This window comes from Xylona heveae (assembly GCF_001619985.1).
Source record: "Xylona heveae TC161 unplaced genomic scaffold L228scaffold_9, whole genome shotgun sequence".
NCBI lineage: Eukaryota > Fungi > Ascomycota > Xylonomycetes > Xylonales > Xylonaceae > Xylona > Xylona heveae.
The window spans coordinates 866,247-880,556 of record NW_017264201.1 but is presented as its reverse complement, the minus strand read 5'-3'; the positions used below and the strand labels follow the sequence as shown (position 1 = coordinate 880,556).

Genomic DNA, 14,310 nt, shown 5'->3' with positions numbered 1-14,310 from the left:
TTTTTGCTTTCTGCATTTGACAGCCCGTTTCAAAAGATTATGCAGAGTCCTGATTGTTTCTTTGCATTGCTGTCCCCCTAAATGATGCCATAAGTTATTTTGCTATTGCTGCCGTGCATTTAGACTTAGGTAAATTTCCAAGTCCGTGAACTGGTTATCATACATCTCGTAGACCATGTTACCCGGTGTAGCTTGAGAGGGTTGTGGAGAGCCGCGCCCGGAGGGGATTAGTCATCATACTCGCTAAACAGTCACACAAGCAAACGGTTCAACTGAGGTGACCTTGGTTTGGGAATTGAATAATCTAGATCGCGGAACATTGAGTATTATCACTCTCACCTTACATCTTCTCTCACTTCCTCGTCACAGGTGAGTGTTGATTTTACTCCCCCTCTGATTTTCAGGTCGTCGGGTCCGGCATTCAAGTTTTATCGCCATCCCTATCAATTCGACCTTGTGGAGGACTGCGAGAGAGGGTATCGAAACTGACGAGGGGAAGCTTTCCAGACACCACCAAAATGTCGAACTCCCGCATCGAGGAATTGCCCGACGAGCCCACCAAGAACGTCGAGGTTGAGGACGCATCCAGCAGCTCCGACTCCGAGGTTGAGGCCGGTGAGGGCGAGGCCAACATCCCCGCCGGTGCCTCCGTCGCTGTCCACTCCCGCAACGAGAAGAAGGCTCGCAAGGCCATTGCTAAGCTCGGCCTGAAGCATGTTCCCGGCATTACTCGTGTCACTCTCCGCAGACCCAAGAACGTGAGTACCTTCAGATATTTTGCGCGACCGAACGATTTTGGCGGTGTTGTTTTGGAACAATTTTATGGGGGTACTTGAAGCCGTGATGAAGGATACCGGGGGATCATCCGGCAAAGAATTTATTTGGAAGGAACATGTAATTGACATGTCGTTTGCTCGCAGATCCTTTTCGTGATCAACCAGCCCGATGTCTACAAGTCTCCCTCCAGCAACACCTACATGTGAGTGTCCGCGGGCAATTCTTCGTCTCCGGAACCTGGATATTGACGGTTTAAACTTACAGCATCTTCGGTGAGGCTAAGATCGAGGACTTGAACTCCGCTGCCCAGGCTTCCGCTGCTCAGCAGCTCGCTGCCGCTGAGGCTAACGCCAACGCTGACCCCCACGCCGGCCACGACCACGGTGACAAGGGCAAGGCTGTTGAGGCTGGTGATGTCAAGAAGGACGAGGAGGAGGACGACGGTGAGGAGGTTGACGAGACTGGTCTCGAGGCCAAGGACATTGAGCTTGTCATGGCCCAGGCTAGTGTTTCGCGCAAGAAGGCCGTCAAGGCTCTCAAGGAGAACGACAATGACATTGTCAACTCCATCATGGCTCTCAGCATATAAGATGGGCAATGCTAGTCTCCACTGCATCCGTGGGGCTTCTGCTTCGATCTGGTGGAACGGGATGCCATCGCTTTACTAAGCTTTGCTCCTCAGCTCTGGATTTATTTTCCAGCGTATCATGCGAATGAGCTCTGGGGTTGAAAATGGTCGCCGCCGTTTATATCAGCATTTGATGGCCTGTCTTTTATCTCTGTAGTTATGAAAAGCATTCATCTTTTGACGTAACTCGTATTAACTTGCCCTGGACTTGTGAGATCAATATCAGACAAATTGCGTATATGACATAGCCTATTGCCCCTCCCCCATAATCCAGCGCGAACAACAAATTAAATGAGGAATGAAATTCTAAATTTATAAATTATCCAATATCCTATGATGAAATTAAATTTATCAAATGCCATCTCGAAGCTTGAAACGGCACATTGTGCTTGGTGAAATTGGTCCTATAAAGCCTCAGGTCACGTGCGGGGTACCATCTCGCCAAGTCGGGAACCTCATCGATTATTGCTTTGCCGGCCGAGGAGACCGACGACGACGACCTCAGCATTTCCGTTGAACCCACTCCACTCTCCCCCAGTTCACCTCCCCCAATCGCACGGATCAAAATGGCCGTCGGAGTAAGCTCCCCTTGTTCAGCTGCGTTCGTCAATTTCCATCAATGGCTTCGATTCGGCATCAATGGCAAGCTTGTCACGGGAAGGATTCCTCATGGCATCGAACGATCGAGCGATAGAAGGATTGGATCCTTGAGCAATTCGGATACTTGGGAACAATCTTTCAGATTTGGAATCATCGAATGAGGTGTTTCTTGAAGCAATTGAAGGAGAAATGAGCTTGCTATTGATGTTCCGGATCTTCCACGCCATCTCTTCGCGCGGATTTACTTCGCCAAGCAAATTGCATGGACGAGCCCTCCGCTTTTCTTTTCTTTGCTTGCTTCTCGCACTTAAGAAGCGATGGGTAACTGAAAGGCTAACATTTCTATAGCGAAGCGCAGCTCTTAAGATCGACTGGGTCAAGATCGGCACCTCGCTGGGTCTCAAGGGCCAGACCGCAACTGCCCTGCAGTCCTTCAAGAAGCGCAACGATGATGCCCGCCGCAAGGTCCAGACGCTCTCTGAGCAGCCCCAGACCGTCGACTTCGCCAAGTACCGCTCCCTTTTGAAGAACCAGGCCGTCGTCGACGAGATTGAGAACCACTTCAAGAGCTTCCAGCCCGTCACCTACGACGTCAGCCGCCAGATCAAGGCCATTGAGGCTTTCGAGGCCCAGGCCATCAAGAACGCCGAGGAGACCAAGGGCAAGGTCGACCTTGAGCTCCAGGACCTTGACAGAACCCTCAAGAACATTGAAGAGGCTCGGCCATTCGAGGACCTCACTGTCGTACGTAGCCTCCTCTTTTGTCCCCTTCCCATCAAATACACGTATACCCCGACAACAAGAATCGTATGGGATATACTTGTGCTCTTATCCTTTTGTCTCCATACAACTACCTCTTCTTGCGGTTCTTCTGAAAACGGCATTGCTAACGTACGTCAACTTCGACAACGAACAGGACGAGGTCGTTGCCGCCCGCCCCGACATCGACGAGCGCACTGCCCAGCTTGTTTCCAAGGGCCGCTGGTCCGTTCCCGGCTACAAGGAGAAGTTCGGCGATCTCTCCGTTCTCTAAGCTCGTTCGTCTGTATAGATGGATTCAAACGGGTCGTGGGATCATGAGCTCATGTTGCATTTGTGCTGTAGCAAGATACAGGTTCTCTTTTCTGTTAATGCGGGAAGAGTGTGGGATCGGAACCGCTTTTGGGTTTGTTGCCTGCAGCCCACTTCATCCTACTGTAGTTGTATAGATAATCCCGCAATGATGAGAGCATTTATATGCTATGTTTCACTGGTCAAAGTAGTTGTGTCTGTACTGCGAGATGCTGGCTGAATGCTATTAGCCGTATTCGGTTATTGTTATGCTCTGTAAGCTGTTATTATGACCCGATTACCGATATATCTCTTTTCCCACGTACCTTTTCTTAGTATATATATATATATATACATTTTCAATTATTTATTTATTAATTTATTGCTCTATCCTTTCAATGATTATACATTGAAAAATAATCCAATTCAAATTTACTTTCATCAGTCAAAGCCAACAAAAAGAAAGGAATTAATCCAAATTAAAATATATACATAATGGCGTTGAATTCCCCCATCTCAGCGACTTAGTACTTTTATCGATGCAAAAGGCGAAAGTCACCATTTAGAATGTATCCCAGCACACCTTCACTACTCATGTGTCACTATCAGCATAAATCTCGGAAACTACGCTTGACAATGAAGCGAGTATAGAATGTCGTGGCTTCATTAAAGATATCAAATATCGAGCGGGAGGTATACTGACTAGTATCTGTGGATGTGTTGATGATGGTATGGGTAATGACAACAATGAAAGGACAGAGCGGTGATGAAAAAGAAAAGGAAAGGAAAGAAACAACAAAAGCCGTCAAATGCGCCGCCTTGCCGCGTAGATACATTTCGAGTATCCTCGACATCTACGGACCAGGACCCGTCGACTACTTTTCCCTCCACTATGAGCAGTCCATCATCAAGCTAGCAAAAGGAGATAAAAGAAGAAATAAACACGCAGATGAGAAAAAAAAAATAAAAATAAAAATAAAAATAAAGCTTCCAAGTAGAGATGAAAGGGGCTCATAAGCAAAGGGACAACCTAGCTCATAAGCAAGTTGGTCGCCCAAGAGACATTCAGGGTGCGCAAGTCGCTATAATGCTGGCCGGTACCAAGGAAGAGTACAGGGATACCAGTAGCATGGACCATGCTGACCAGGGTTCCGACCATGTCGCCGACGGTATCACATTTCGAGATGATGAAACCGTCGAGGGCTCTGCCGGTACCAAAGGCGGCGTTGAAATTACGCGCCTGCTGAACCGAGTCTGTGCCCACGAGAGCCTCGCCCACCATAAGGATCTTGTCGGGCTGGGCAAACTTGGCAAACTTCTCGAGCGAGGACATGAGACGCTGGTCATTGTGTCTGCGGCCAGCCGTGTCGATGAGGACAACGTCAAAGTTGGACTGGGCCGCAAATGTCACAGCATCTTTCGCAATGTTGGCAGCGTCCTTGCCGTATCCCTTTTCATAGAGCTCGACGTAGCCACCTTCGCGCTCGCCGAGTTCCTTGAGGTTCCGCGCGTGTACGCGCAGCTGCTCGACGGCGCCGGAGCGGAACGTGTCGCATGCGGCGATCAGGACGCGGAATTTGTTTTGAAGGAGGAAGAAGCAAATTTTGGAGAGATTGGTAGATTTTCCGACACCGTTGACGCCGACTATAGAGATGACGTACGGGCGGGGCTTTTGGAGAGAGGTAATGGAGGGGGAAGTGACGGATTGGATTTCGCGCAAGAGATCGAGTGATGAGGTGGGTGTGAGGATCTTGCGGAGAGCAGACTCCATGCCGGTACGGATGATGCTGTCGACACCTGTGGGGGAAAAGAAATTAGCTTCAGATTCCTGGAAGTGGGGAGAAGGGAATCAGTCAAGTCTTACTCTGGAAGCTGCCAGTTTTGGCGCCGATAAGTTCACGCTCAACGCTTTCACAAAGCCGCATCGCAGCTTCGCGTGCAACGTTCTTTTTCAATAGATGATCCTCCATACCCTTGAGCGCTTTATCGAGGTCTTGTTTCGTGAGGGTCTTGCCTCCGACTACGTTACGGAACAGTCCGCTGATCGCGCTTATACCTGAGCCCATAATTCCGTCAGACGCAGCACCGTTGGCTTTCTTGGCATCTGCAGATGATAGAATCTCGTGTACTTCCTCGTCAAGGTCCTTGAGGACGAATTCGCCCTTTCCAGTCTTCTTCCCCCAGGAAGATTGGCTGACTGCCTCTACTGCAGGGGCGCGAGAACCACCATCTTGCCCATCGTCCGCTCCGTCACCCGCATTCATTGAGTAGTCGAGAGAAGTCTCATTGTCGTCCTCGTCTGCCAGTCCGTCCGCATCCCACTTTCGCATCTTCTTCGTGTTCGATTTAACGCTCCTGGGCCGTCTAGCTGGAGATTCTTCGCCCGATGACGCATGCGCTGACGCATTGGCTGCTTTCCTTGCCCGACGAGATGTTCGGCCGCCAGGTCCTCCTTTCGCAGATAGTAGATGGCTGACAGCGGGGGATGCTGGTCGCGAGACCTCAGGGGTCGAGACAGGGCTTAACTCAGCTGGGACGGGTGTAAATAATGGTTGTTTTTGCGATACTGAAGTATCCAGTCAGTCATTGTTATCCGTGCTTAGACAATGGTGAGATTTCCAGTACATACAGCTCTTGATACCCGGCAATGGCGGGGGCTCCTCTCCAACGCCGCCAGGCGTTGATGGCGCAATATCAGCAGCAGCAGTAGCAGCAGCAACGGCCTTGGCAGGCTGAGCTGACCGCGCACTCTTCTCCAGCTCCCTCATCTGCTGGTCGAAATACTCGTCAAAGTGACACTCAACAATGCTCGTGTTGGGCTTCTTGAGCTGATCGCCATAGAGGTCGACAAATATAACCCGCACATTGTCAAGGAGCTTATCGATCCAGGAAAGATGCAAGAGAGATTGGTAGACAGCCTATTATCACACAAGTATGTCAGTAAGCTCCGCATAAGTAAAGACTAAAGCTGGAATTGCCGGAACATACGACAAAGATCAAACCCAACTCCTTCACAGCTGTCCACTTCAAAGTATATTTCTCCCTTTTATACGGTGGATTCCGAGCCGCCGACAAATCCTCAGTGACTGTTGCGTTGGGTGTGATGCGCTCTTCGATAAAGACATCTCTAATTAAGCCATTGATCACGTTGGGACCAACGGGAGCAAAAGTTCTAGACCAGAGAACCACCCCGGAGGTGGTCAGGATTTCAAAGCTGTCAAGCATCGTCGTTCACTCCTCGTAGAAGACCTGTGAACGGAAATGATGCTCAATGGTTGATCGACTGGGGGAATATATTATTATTTCCCTGTGAGGCATCAAGTTGGCCTCACCCATCCCACCTCCCGGCAGTTGCCGCGTTGTTGCAGGGTAACCGTATGAAACATCTCGAGTTGCGACGCCTTGGGAGAGCTTCACAAGCAACGTCAGGAAATAATATCTCCCAAGCTCCCACCTCGACCAACTTGCACTCAAATCGACATTCTGAACACTTGTATAGAGTTCATACACATTGCTAGCATTATAAACGGTCAATTATGCAGCGGCCGTCTTACGGTCCGGCGCAGTCGCCTCCTCTTCACCACCCTGTTCCGCAACATGTGTCAACAGTCCCAATGATGCGTTCTCCGCCTCCGCCTGCCGGTCAGGCATCAGGACAGTCAGGTTACGGCAGCCCGTACCCTGGTCAAGCAGCTGCTGGTATGCCAGCTTTTGGGGGTTTTATGACCGATCCGACTGCCCAAATGGGCTTCCAGGTTGGAAAGAGCGCTATGATGGCGGGACATGATTACGTGGAACAAAACGTACGTACTGGTCACGCTTCAAATCCAACAAAAAGCTGCATTGTTTCCGCCTTGGATGAGATTATGTGGGTCTTTGCTGACTTGAACCGCGTTCTATAGTTCAATAGATACGTAAATGTCTCGGCATTGAAACACTATTTTAACGTCTCGAATTCCTATGTCCTCAACAAACTCTTCCTAGTGCTTTTCCCTTGGAGACATAAGCCATGGTCACGGCAACAACGACTTTCTCCAAACGGGCAAGAAGGATTCTTCCTTCCGCCAAGAGAAGATATCAACAGTCCGGATATGTATATTCCAGGTAGAGCTTCCTCAACTTGAGACTTCCGACTCGGGCAGAAGCTGACAGAGATAGTGATGGCCTTTGTCACCTATATTCTTCTTGAAACATTACTGGCCGGATTACGAGGTGCTTTCCACCCCGAACTTCTTGGACTGACAGCGACGACTGCTTTTGCGGTGGTGATTATCGAAATCCTCGGCCTCAAATTCGGCTGTTACCTCCTCAGCATCAGCAACGAAAGCCAGATTCTAGACTTGGTCGCCTACTCGGGCTACAAATTCGTCGGAATCATAGTGACTATTTTTCTAAGTGAGGTGCTCAATGGAGGCCGAGGCACCGGCGGCTGGATTGGATGGAGCATATTCACCTATACATTTTTGGCCAATGCACTCTTTTTGGTAAGACACTGGAGACTTATCTTCCCTTAATGCCAAACCAAAATGCTGACATTAAATCGACAGCTCCGCTCGCTCAAGTACGTCCTCCTGCCAGAGAACTCGTCAGACAACGCCCGTGGCGCCAGCTACACTGTTGCACGAGCCCAGCGCAACCGCAGGACGCAGTTCCTCTTCATCTACTCTTATGTTGTACAACTTATTTTCATGTGGGTTCTGAGTCGGTAAAAGTCAAGATGACACGGAGCCTGGAAATATGCATCACAAAAGCTTTAATACGCGCCTCGGAACTTGTCATCTTTGGCTGTCGTCCAGTCGGTAGGCTGTGTGGCTTGTATTGCTTGTATTGCACAAGAGACAGATTCATTGTTTGCAATCAACAGCCTCCCTCTGGTCAGGCCCATACTGCCTTGAATGACGACCGCGAAGCAGCAGGGCAGGCGCTTTTGCGCCGAGCATGAGCCCATGAATTACCTCCTTTTTGGTCCCTGGAAGCTTCTAAGCATTTGTTGTAGAATTTAGAAATAATGAACATGTCATGTAATTTATTCGAGAATCGAATGGCTTTTTAGTCGTGATAAATCCATCCTAAACCGCCGTTGTAGCTTGATATAATCCCGCCATGCTGTCAATGGAAACAAAACGAAAAAGACCACATAAGGGCTGCGAAAGCATTGACCATAATGCACGCAATATTTTCTCTTTGCGTATGCACATAAGCAATAACACTCAAAATCTCTTTCAGAATTTCAAAACCAAATGAAGTACTCCATCGCTGTAATTAACATGATTCAAATCACTGGATTGTAAATGCAGACCCTCATCACCTCTTCGCAAGATCCTACTGAGACTTCCCGCCCTCTTCCGTTCGGAACATGGACGGCAACCTGGTCCGAACAGAACATGTCACATGTCTCACAAAAGAAAGAAACCAACCAGGATCAGCCAGTACGCTGTAGGAATACAATGTACAATGTACAACGTACATCCCGAGCGAGTCCTTACTGCCCCGTCACAGTGGGTGGCGTCTCCCAATGTCTGAGCATCTGCGAGATGGCCCAGGTCCATTCATTGATGAATTCACGCGCGAGTTGTCTCACGTTGGCCGGGGACGGGGTAGTGTTGCCCCACATGGTCGGGCGAGAGGCGAGCGAGTGGGCATGTTTGGTTATGAGTTGGCTGTTAAATTCATAAGTCAGAGCCCAGGAAATCAGGGACGTTCCGCTAAGTTAATATGAAAGACGATACGAAGAGCTTAGAGGGCGAGAGAGGGAAAGAAAAGAAAAAGAGAAATAGGAATAAGAATAGAAAAAGAAAAAGGAAAGGACCAAAAAATGAGAAAGACAAAAAAAAGGGAGGAAGGAAGGACAAAAGGAAGAAAGGTGATTGCGATTGCGACTGCGACTGCGACTGCGCCTTGGCCGCTTGACAACACATTCCCCGAAAGCAAAGCAGAAGAGGGAAATGAAAGCAAGGATCTAATCAATATTGACGATTTTCCAGGGGGGCGGGCACAGTCAGGGCGTGCCAGCTGAACCAACCCGAGGGTTATGGGCTCGTAAGAAGAATAAGGTAGATAAAATACGAAAAAATGAGCTCAACGTGGTGAGCCTAGCGGACCGACAACCTGGTCATCGGGTCGGCGGGTCGCCCGGACCCTCGGGTCATCGGGTCATCGCGACCGTTAGGCATGCAGGGGAGAGCGCAGGTACAGCACCATGACTGGCGGTCAATCAAGGAAATAGAAAGGTCAGGAATAGAGACTGCCGGTTCTGCCCCATCCGGGAGATCGGCAATTGCTGATGTTTGATGCCCAAAAGCGCACCAAGCAAGAGCAACCTCACCGCTCCCAGCAATCCTGGGATGGCGGCTGGACACTGCCACGCGTGGGATTTGGAATTGGGGCAGTAAGCAGGTCTCGTGGTGACTGGGCGCGATATGAAGATGGAAATGATAATAGTAGGAAAACAGGGGTCGAAAGATGGTGAGACGTCAGCGGAAACGGGTAACGGCTCCATGCTCTATACGCCCCACTCGGCGTGGCCATTGCATATCGAAACAACATTGTAAACAGCAAAAATTTGTTGACACCAATAAAGAAGTGTGTGATCCATGGAATAATTGCAGAGAGCAGGAGCAAAGAAAAAAACACCAGAATGAAAGCCAGTTGGACAGAGAAGCAGGACATAATAAAATTGACTTACTTTGTTTGTATCTTCACGAGGACGAGCCAGCAATAATTCCAGCTCCTATTACTCGCCGGGTCCTGTATGACCAGCCATTTTGCTTCGTCTAGACACTCTGAGCTGAACGGATAGTTCCTGGTCAGACCACGTAGTTCATTCAAGAAATTGTTTGAATTGACGTAGTGAGCCCAAGCCGACGTCATCGGCTCCGTGACATCGTGCTGGTTCAGGGCGGCGAAGATCTTCTCGATCCGGCGTAACTCTGTCAGGGTGTTGACACGATGGGTCCGGAGTGAATTAATAAGCTGAGCTTTGTCACTCTGTGATCAGATTAGGTCAGCGCTAATCGGATTAGATTTCCGCTTGTCCCAGAGAGGAATAGTCTTTCTATGCTTGTTGACGACGGGCTTTCCTCAATGGCACTGCAACCCACGGAAAAGCGGAATAAAAGACAAAGTCAAAATGTCATATTGATAATCAGGCAAAGCCAGCCCCTTTTTAGGTTTGGTAATGCCGACGATGCGTGGCGGAAATGCATAGCGCGCTGATAGGGCTGTAATAACGTACCTGACTTAAATTTCGAACGTCCACCATAGCGGTGCCCGTGGGTTTGGTTTGGGTGACCCTGAAAGCGTGGACTCTGGAACTGTCAGAAGGCGCTTTTATATTTTATTTGACAACTGAAGGCGACACATAATTTAATTATTGCGTTGCTCTGGGTCAGGTGCTGCTCTCTTCGCTGACCATCCATTGCCACAGTTCAAAGCTTAATACCTTTGATGATTTTCAAACGGAGACACCGACGCTTCAGATGCTAAAGACGCTATAGTGAGCTTTGACAAGTGCCTGGTGTCCCAAGTCCACAGCCCTTAACGCAGTTGGAAAAGGTCTCGACTGATGTAATGCCGTCGATGATAAGCGGGCTGTCAATAGTATTAATATGTTTTGATTTAATGTTCTTGGATCTATTAGTCAATGTATTCAGAATCTTCCGTCCGTGCTGTTAGATATCTATTTCAAATGGCTCGGGAATGGGCTTTTATATCTCATCCGGTATGCCTCCATTGGGAGCTGAAATCTATTGAACAGAGTCCCGTCACCGGGCGACCCATGTTGACTCCTTTTACTGCCACAAGATATGCATGATCTGAACCTAATACGAGTCATTCAAGGTTGACAAATCCATTCCGTAAGACCCGACTCATCAAAAGACTGTAAACCTTCGGATTCCTTTTGTAATCATAGCCAGCAAGGCGGTAAGTGCAAAGTGCAGTGCAGACAGCCACAGTGGAAAAGAAGAGAAAGGTTCTGCGTAAAGCCATAGAGTGGCGCAAGTGCGTCATACTTCAAGATAATGTTTCCAAGTGTTTCTTCTGAGGACGAATCGATAACAATATTTGCGGGCTCAATGGTGTGTTCATGGACCGTGGTCAAACACCACCAACTTCGGAACAAAAAGATGCATAAGCAAAATCGTCACTTGCATTGGATTTTAGTGATTTGCCCTATCCCGACCATTGTATTCAATCCACAGGAGTGATTGATTACGTCCGAGTACACCTCGGCCGGTAGGGCTGAGGAGCCAGGGAGCAGACAGTCTCACTTTTAGTTAGCGGTCTCTATGCTCTGTGAGGAAACCGTCTCGTTGGATCACCGATACTGTGTCAAGCTGACATGTTCGATTTTCGACATAGCATTCCGCGGTCTCGGATCTAGAAGTTGGCGCTTGTTTTGATGTGTACATAGTCTATGGACTTTTGGTCCATCTGGTTTCCGTCACTTTCAACCTGCCCACGGGCTGACAAATTGATTTGTGAGGCAGCGTGAAGGAAAAGAAAGCAACAGCCTCAAGAAGCTGCCTCGTGCTCGAGGAGCGGAGATAAGAGGGTATATTGTCGAGTGACTTTTTGTCAGCTCTGACGGCCGTTGGTCCCGAAAGGGGAAAGCGCGCGTCTGTTCGCTTAGTTCTCTCACGCCTCAATGGTGTCCTTGCACTCCAGCTTGCACCGCCCACCAACAGCAAACTCAACAGGGCTTTTACGTCCAGCATTAAAGTATGCACCTGGCCACAGGCCATCATCCTGGGATGCCAGCATTGACTTGTTGCTGATCCCGGTGGCTTCTTTTTGTCCACATTGTTGGTACCAACTTAATCAATCGTCGTGTTTCGATTGGTTGAATCTATCGTATTCTATGGTGGGTTCTATGTTTTAGCTCGGGTGGAGCCCCAAATCCGTGAACGCTCCCACACGTACGGAACGCTTCCCTATCCGATCCCTGTCTATAAATCCTGTCTATTCATTCAAAACCGATGATGGTATCTCTAACAGAAAGCGCAAATCTATGCATTATATATACTTAAGAAAACACCCCAGCCGAGACCGATAGAGCTAAGGAACAAGACTCTCTTATCAGCCGGCACGACGGTAAACGAGATCAAGGACACCATAGGCCAGAGTTTCAAGCTAGCCAAGAAAAGCGGAGGGAATCCCTGCAATCAAATTTGTCAGTGCGCAAGTTCTTTTTCTGAACGAGGTCCGCCCCAGCAGCGGCGTTTCTGGAAATCTTCTCACCTGACGAACGGCCTCGATCACCTCAGGGGTGGTCGCTCCCTTGGCAGCTGCGAGAAATGCTATGAATGCGATATTGTTCAATGTGCCGGCAATGATCTGATCAATCAAGAGCTTCTTGAGCGCATTTCCCAAGTTGAGACGCGATTGCACTTCCTTTCCCTCCTTCTCCTTGCCCTTGGCGGTTTCAGTGGCAGCTGGTGTAGTGCTGGGGAGCTTCTGCTCTAGGTAACCCAGCCAGAGGAAGTTCGGCGGAGTAGAGATGATAGTAAATATGACGAAGGGAAGCAAGGCATTGACGTCCAGCGTAAAAGGTGCCTATACGATTCATTGTCAGTATTGTTGTTCCGCTACCACTAGAGAAGCAAGGTACGCACGTCGTTTCTGTAGGACGTTATGGCCTGAGCCAAGACATTGGACGTCGCGCTCAAGATGGCGGCTTGAATTGTTGCAACGACAACTGGGGAAGCCATTGTGCTTGGATCGTGGTGCGAGCACTTCTCAGAGGGATTGAGAAGGAATGGATTGAACGATGGATTGATCGCTGGGGTGCGAATCCATTTTCTTTTTTGCGAAACGGCAGCTTAATATTTGTTTCTCATTATTTCGTGATTCCCCACTAAATCTGCGGTATGAGGTTGTGAAGGCTGCCGTATCGAAGCCACAGAGGCCGGAAACCGGCGGCTTGGCAACCTTAACAGAGGTCTCTGGTGGTGGAAGAACCACACCGACGCGCCAAGTTGTAGTAGAGCCGTCCGTGGGGCCTCCAACGAACCCTTTTGCGGGTGTCAGTGAAGGCGACCTAAACTGTGTACAGTTATGGTGTGGGGTTTGATTCGCTAGATTGATGGTCCTCCGCGGCATCACTTCGGCCTTTATGGGTTAACGAGTGGCAAGTCGCAGCGAGCCATAGGCGCAAAGTGGTCTGGGACCACTCAATATCCCCGACAAAGCTTCCGCAAAGCTTCTTTTATTTTTGTGTTTCTTGGCTTTTGGAGGTGGCTGTCACCATTATTTGCGAATTTTGTGGGGTTGATCTATATTGCCTAAAATTGCGGCAGGTAAATACTGTAACTATAAAATCAAAATGACAGGGAAACTTTATTTGTGCGGCGTAAACATGTGGACGGGTTTGTAAATTAGTATTACCTTCTATCTAGGTACCTAGGATAATTTATTTTTCCGGATTGTTTTTTTTTTTTTTTTTTTGTTCCCTTTCCATTTAAATTAAATAATTGAGAGACAAATCAATTTTAATTCATCAACACAAATAGATGACATGAGAGCTCTAACTACAATATCCCAAATAATGACTGTTCATATATATTTCAATTGAATACGAAGACTTATTTTCTAAGAGAATGCTCCAAATATCGTCAAAACAGACGATGAACGTCACAGAAATCCCTGTGCAAGGAGAATTGTCAGGTAGAAGCGAAAAGGACTGCCTCGTGTTGCCACCACCAAAAGCTCAGTGGCCTTGGCGGTAAAACTCTACAGTCTCGCTTAGGAAGGAGGGGGCGTAACTTTCCTTTCCTGGATAAGCGAGAAGCAACCGGGGTACGTTGCCGCTCTCTCGGACCTGGCCGATAATCGGCACCTCGGGGGGAAAACCAACCGACCAGGAAATCGAGGAAAAGGAGCTAGGAAGGAAAAGAGCGAATGAGGAAGAAGATCTGCTTGAGCTAAATCTCGTTCCTGTTATCTGATCAGATACAGCCACTGCTGCATTTGGTAATCAAAAACTTTGCCGACCCTCGGAAGAAGCCTAATCAAACACCAAACCACTGACGACAAGTCATCGTCAACTGCCACCTTCAGGCTTCATTCCTTGGGGAGCTTGAAAGATTCAGAAGCTCGACAACAATGGGACCTACCTGGAAATTCTAACTTTGAGCTTTGAAAATACCTAGATCCAGCTTGAAAGTCGACTTTCGCCGATTGAGAGTCGCCACTACCTTACGGAGCTGCCTCAGACGTGGTCCACAGATGACTTAACCCCATTACCAATTCCAAGT

At 48.6% G+C, this 14,310-nt stretch overlaps 7 protein-coding genes across 7 annotated transcripts; 3 read left to right on the top strand and 4 right to left on the bottom strand.

Moving 5' to 3' along the window:
• Positions 1-287: 287 nt before the first annotated feature.
• L228DRAFT_222925 (nascent polypeptide-associated complex, alpha subunit) lies at positions 288-1,546 on the top strand. Its single transcript, XM_018330311.1, has 3 exons — positions 288-758; positions 921-979; positions 1,042-1,546. Exons 1-3 carry the CDS (start codon positions 519-521, stop codon positions 1,364-1,366), a joined length of 624 nt encoding a protein of 207 aa, XP_018186354.1. The 5' UTR covers positions 288-518; the 3' UTR covers positions 1,367-1,546.
• Positions 1,547-1,971: 425 nt separating this feature from the next.
• L228DRAFT_284728 (putative ATP synthase subunit D, mitochondrial) lies at positions 1,972-3,223 on the top strand (the record flags this gene model as incomplete). Its single annotated transcript, XM_018336257.1, has 3 exons — positions 1,972-1,983; positions 2,354-2,749; positions 2,922-3,223. 3 exons carry the CDS (start codon positions 1,972-1,974, stop codon positions 3,036-3,038), a joined length of 525 nt encoding a protein of 174 aa, XP_018186353.1. The 3' UTR covers positions 3,039-3,223.
• A 486-nt stretch (positions 3,224-3,709) lies between these two features.
• On the bottom strand, positions 3,710-6,333 carry L228DRAFT_222917 (P-loop containing nucleoside triphosphate hydrolase protein). Its single transcript, XM_018330310.1, has 4 exons — positions 6,044-6,333; positions 5,685-5,973; positions 4,920-5,621; positions 3,710-4,852 (listed from the first exon to the last, which is right to left on the bottom strand). Exons 1-4 carry the CDS (start codon positions 6,278-6,280, stop codon positions 4,086-4,088), a joined length of 1,995 nt encoding a protein of 664 aa, XP_018186352.1. The 5' UTR covers positions 6,281-6,333; the 3' UTR covers positions 3,710-4,085.
• A 444-nt stretch (positions 6,334-6,777) lies between these two features.
• L228DRAFT_212964 (hypothetical protein) lies at positions 6,778-7,764 on the top strand (the record flags this gene model as incomplete). Its single annotated transcript, XM_018329962.1, has 4 exons — positions 6,778-6,858; positions 6,958-7,159; positions 7,214-7,539; positions 7,603-7,764. The coding sequence occupies 4 exons, from the start codon at positions 6,778-6,780 to the stop codon at positions 7,762-7,764; spliced, it is 771 nt and encodes a 256-aa protein (XP_018186351.1).
• A 280-nt stretch (positions 7,765-8,044) lies between these two features.
• L228DRAFT_284725 (hypothetical protein) lies at positions 8,045-10,316 on the bottom strand (the record flags this gene model as incomplete). Its single annotated transcript, XM_018336256.1, has 3 exons — positions 8,045-8,715; positions 9,741-10,042; positions 10,290-10,316. The coding sequence occupies 3 exons, from the start codon at positions 10,314-10,316 to the stop codon at positions 8,538-8,540; spliced, it is 507 nt and encodes a 168-aa protein (XP_018186350.1). The 3' UTR covers positions 8,045-8,537.
• Positions 10,317-10,407: 91 nt separating this feature from the next.
• On the bottom strand, positions 10,408-11,191 carry L228DRAFT_249611 (hypothetical protein). Its single transcript, XM_018333125.1, has one exon. The coding sequence runs from the start codon at positions 11,042-11,044 to the stop codon at positions 10,886-10,888; it is 159 nt and encodes a 52-aa protein (XP_018186349.1). The 5' UTR covers positions 11,045-11,191; the 3' UTR covers positions 10,408-10,885.
• A 659-nt stretch (positions 11,192-11,850) lies between these two features.
• Positions 11,851-13,167, bottom strand: L228DRAFT_249610 (hypothetical protein). Its single transcript, XM_018333124.1, has 3 exons — positions 12,670-13,167; positions 12,296-12,610; positions 11,851-12,213 (listed from the first exon to the last, which is right to left on the bottom strand). Exons 1-3 carry the CDS (start codon positions 12,763-12,765, stop codon positions 12,064-12,066), a joined length of 561 nt encoding a protein of 186 aa, XP_018186348.1. The 5' UTR covers positions 12,766-13,167; the 3' UTR covers positions 11,851-12,063.
• Positions 13,168-14,310: the final 1,143 nt, after the last annotated feature.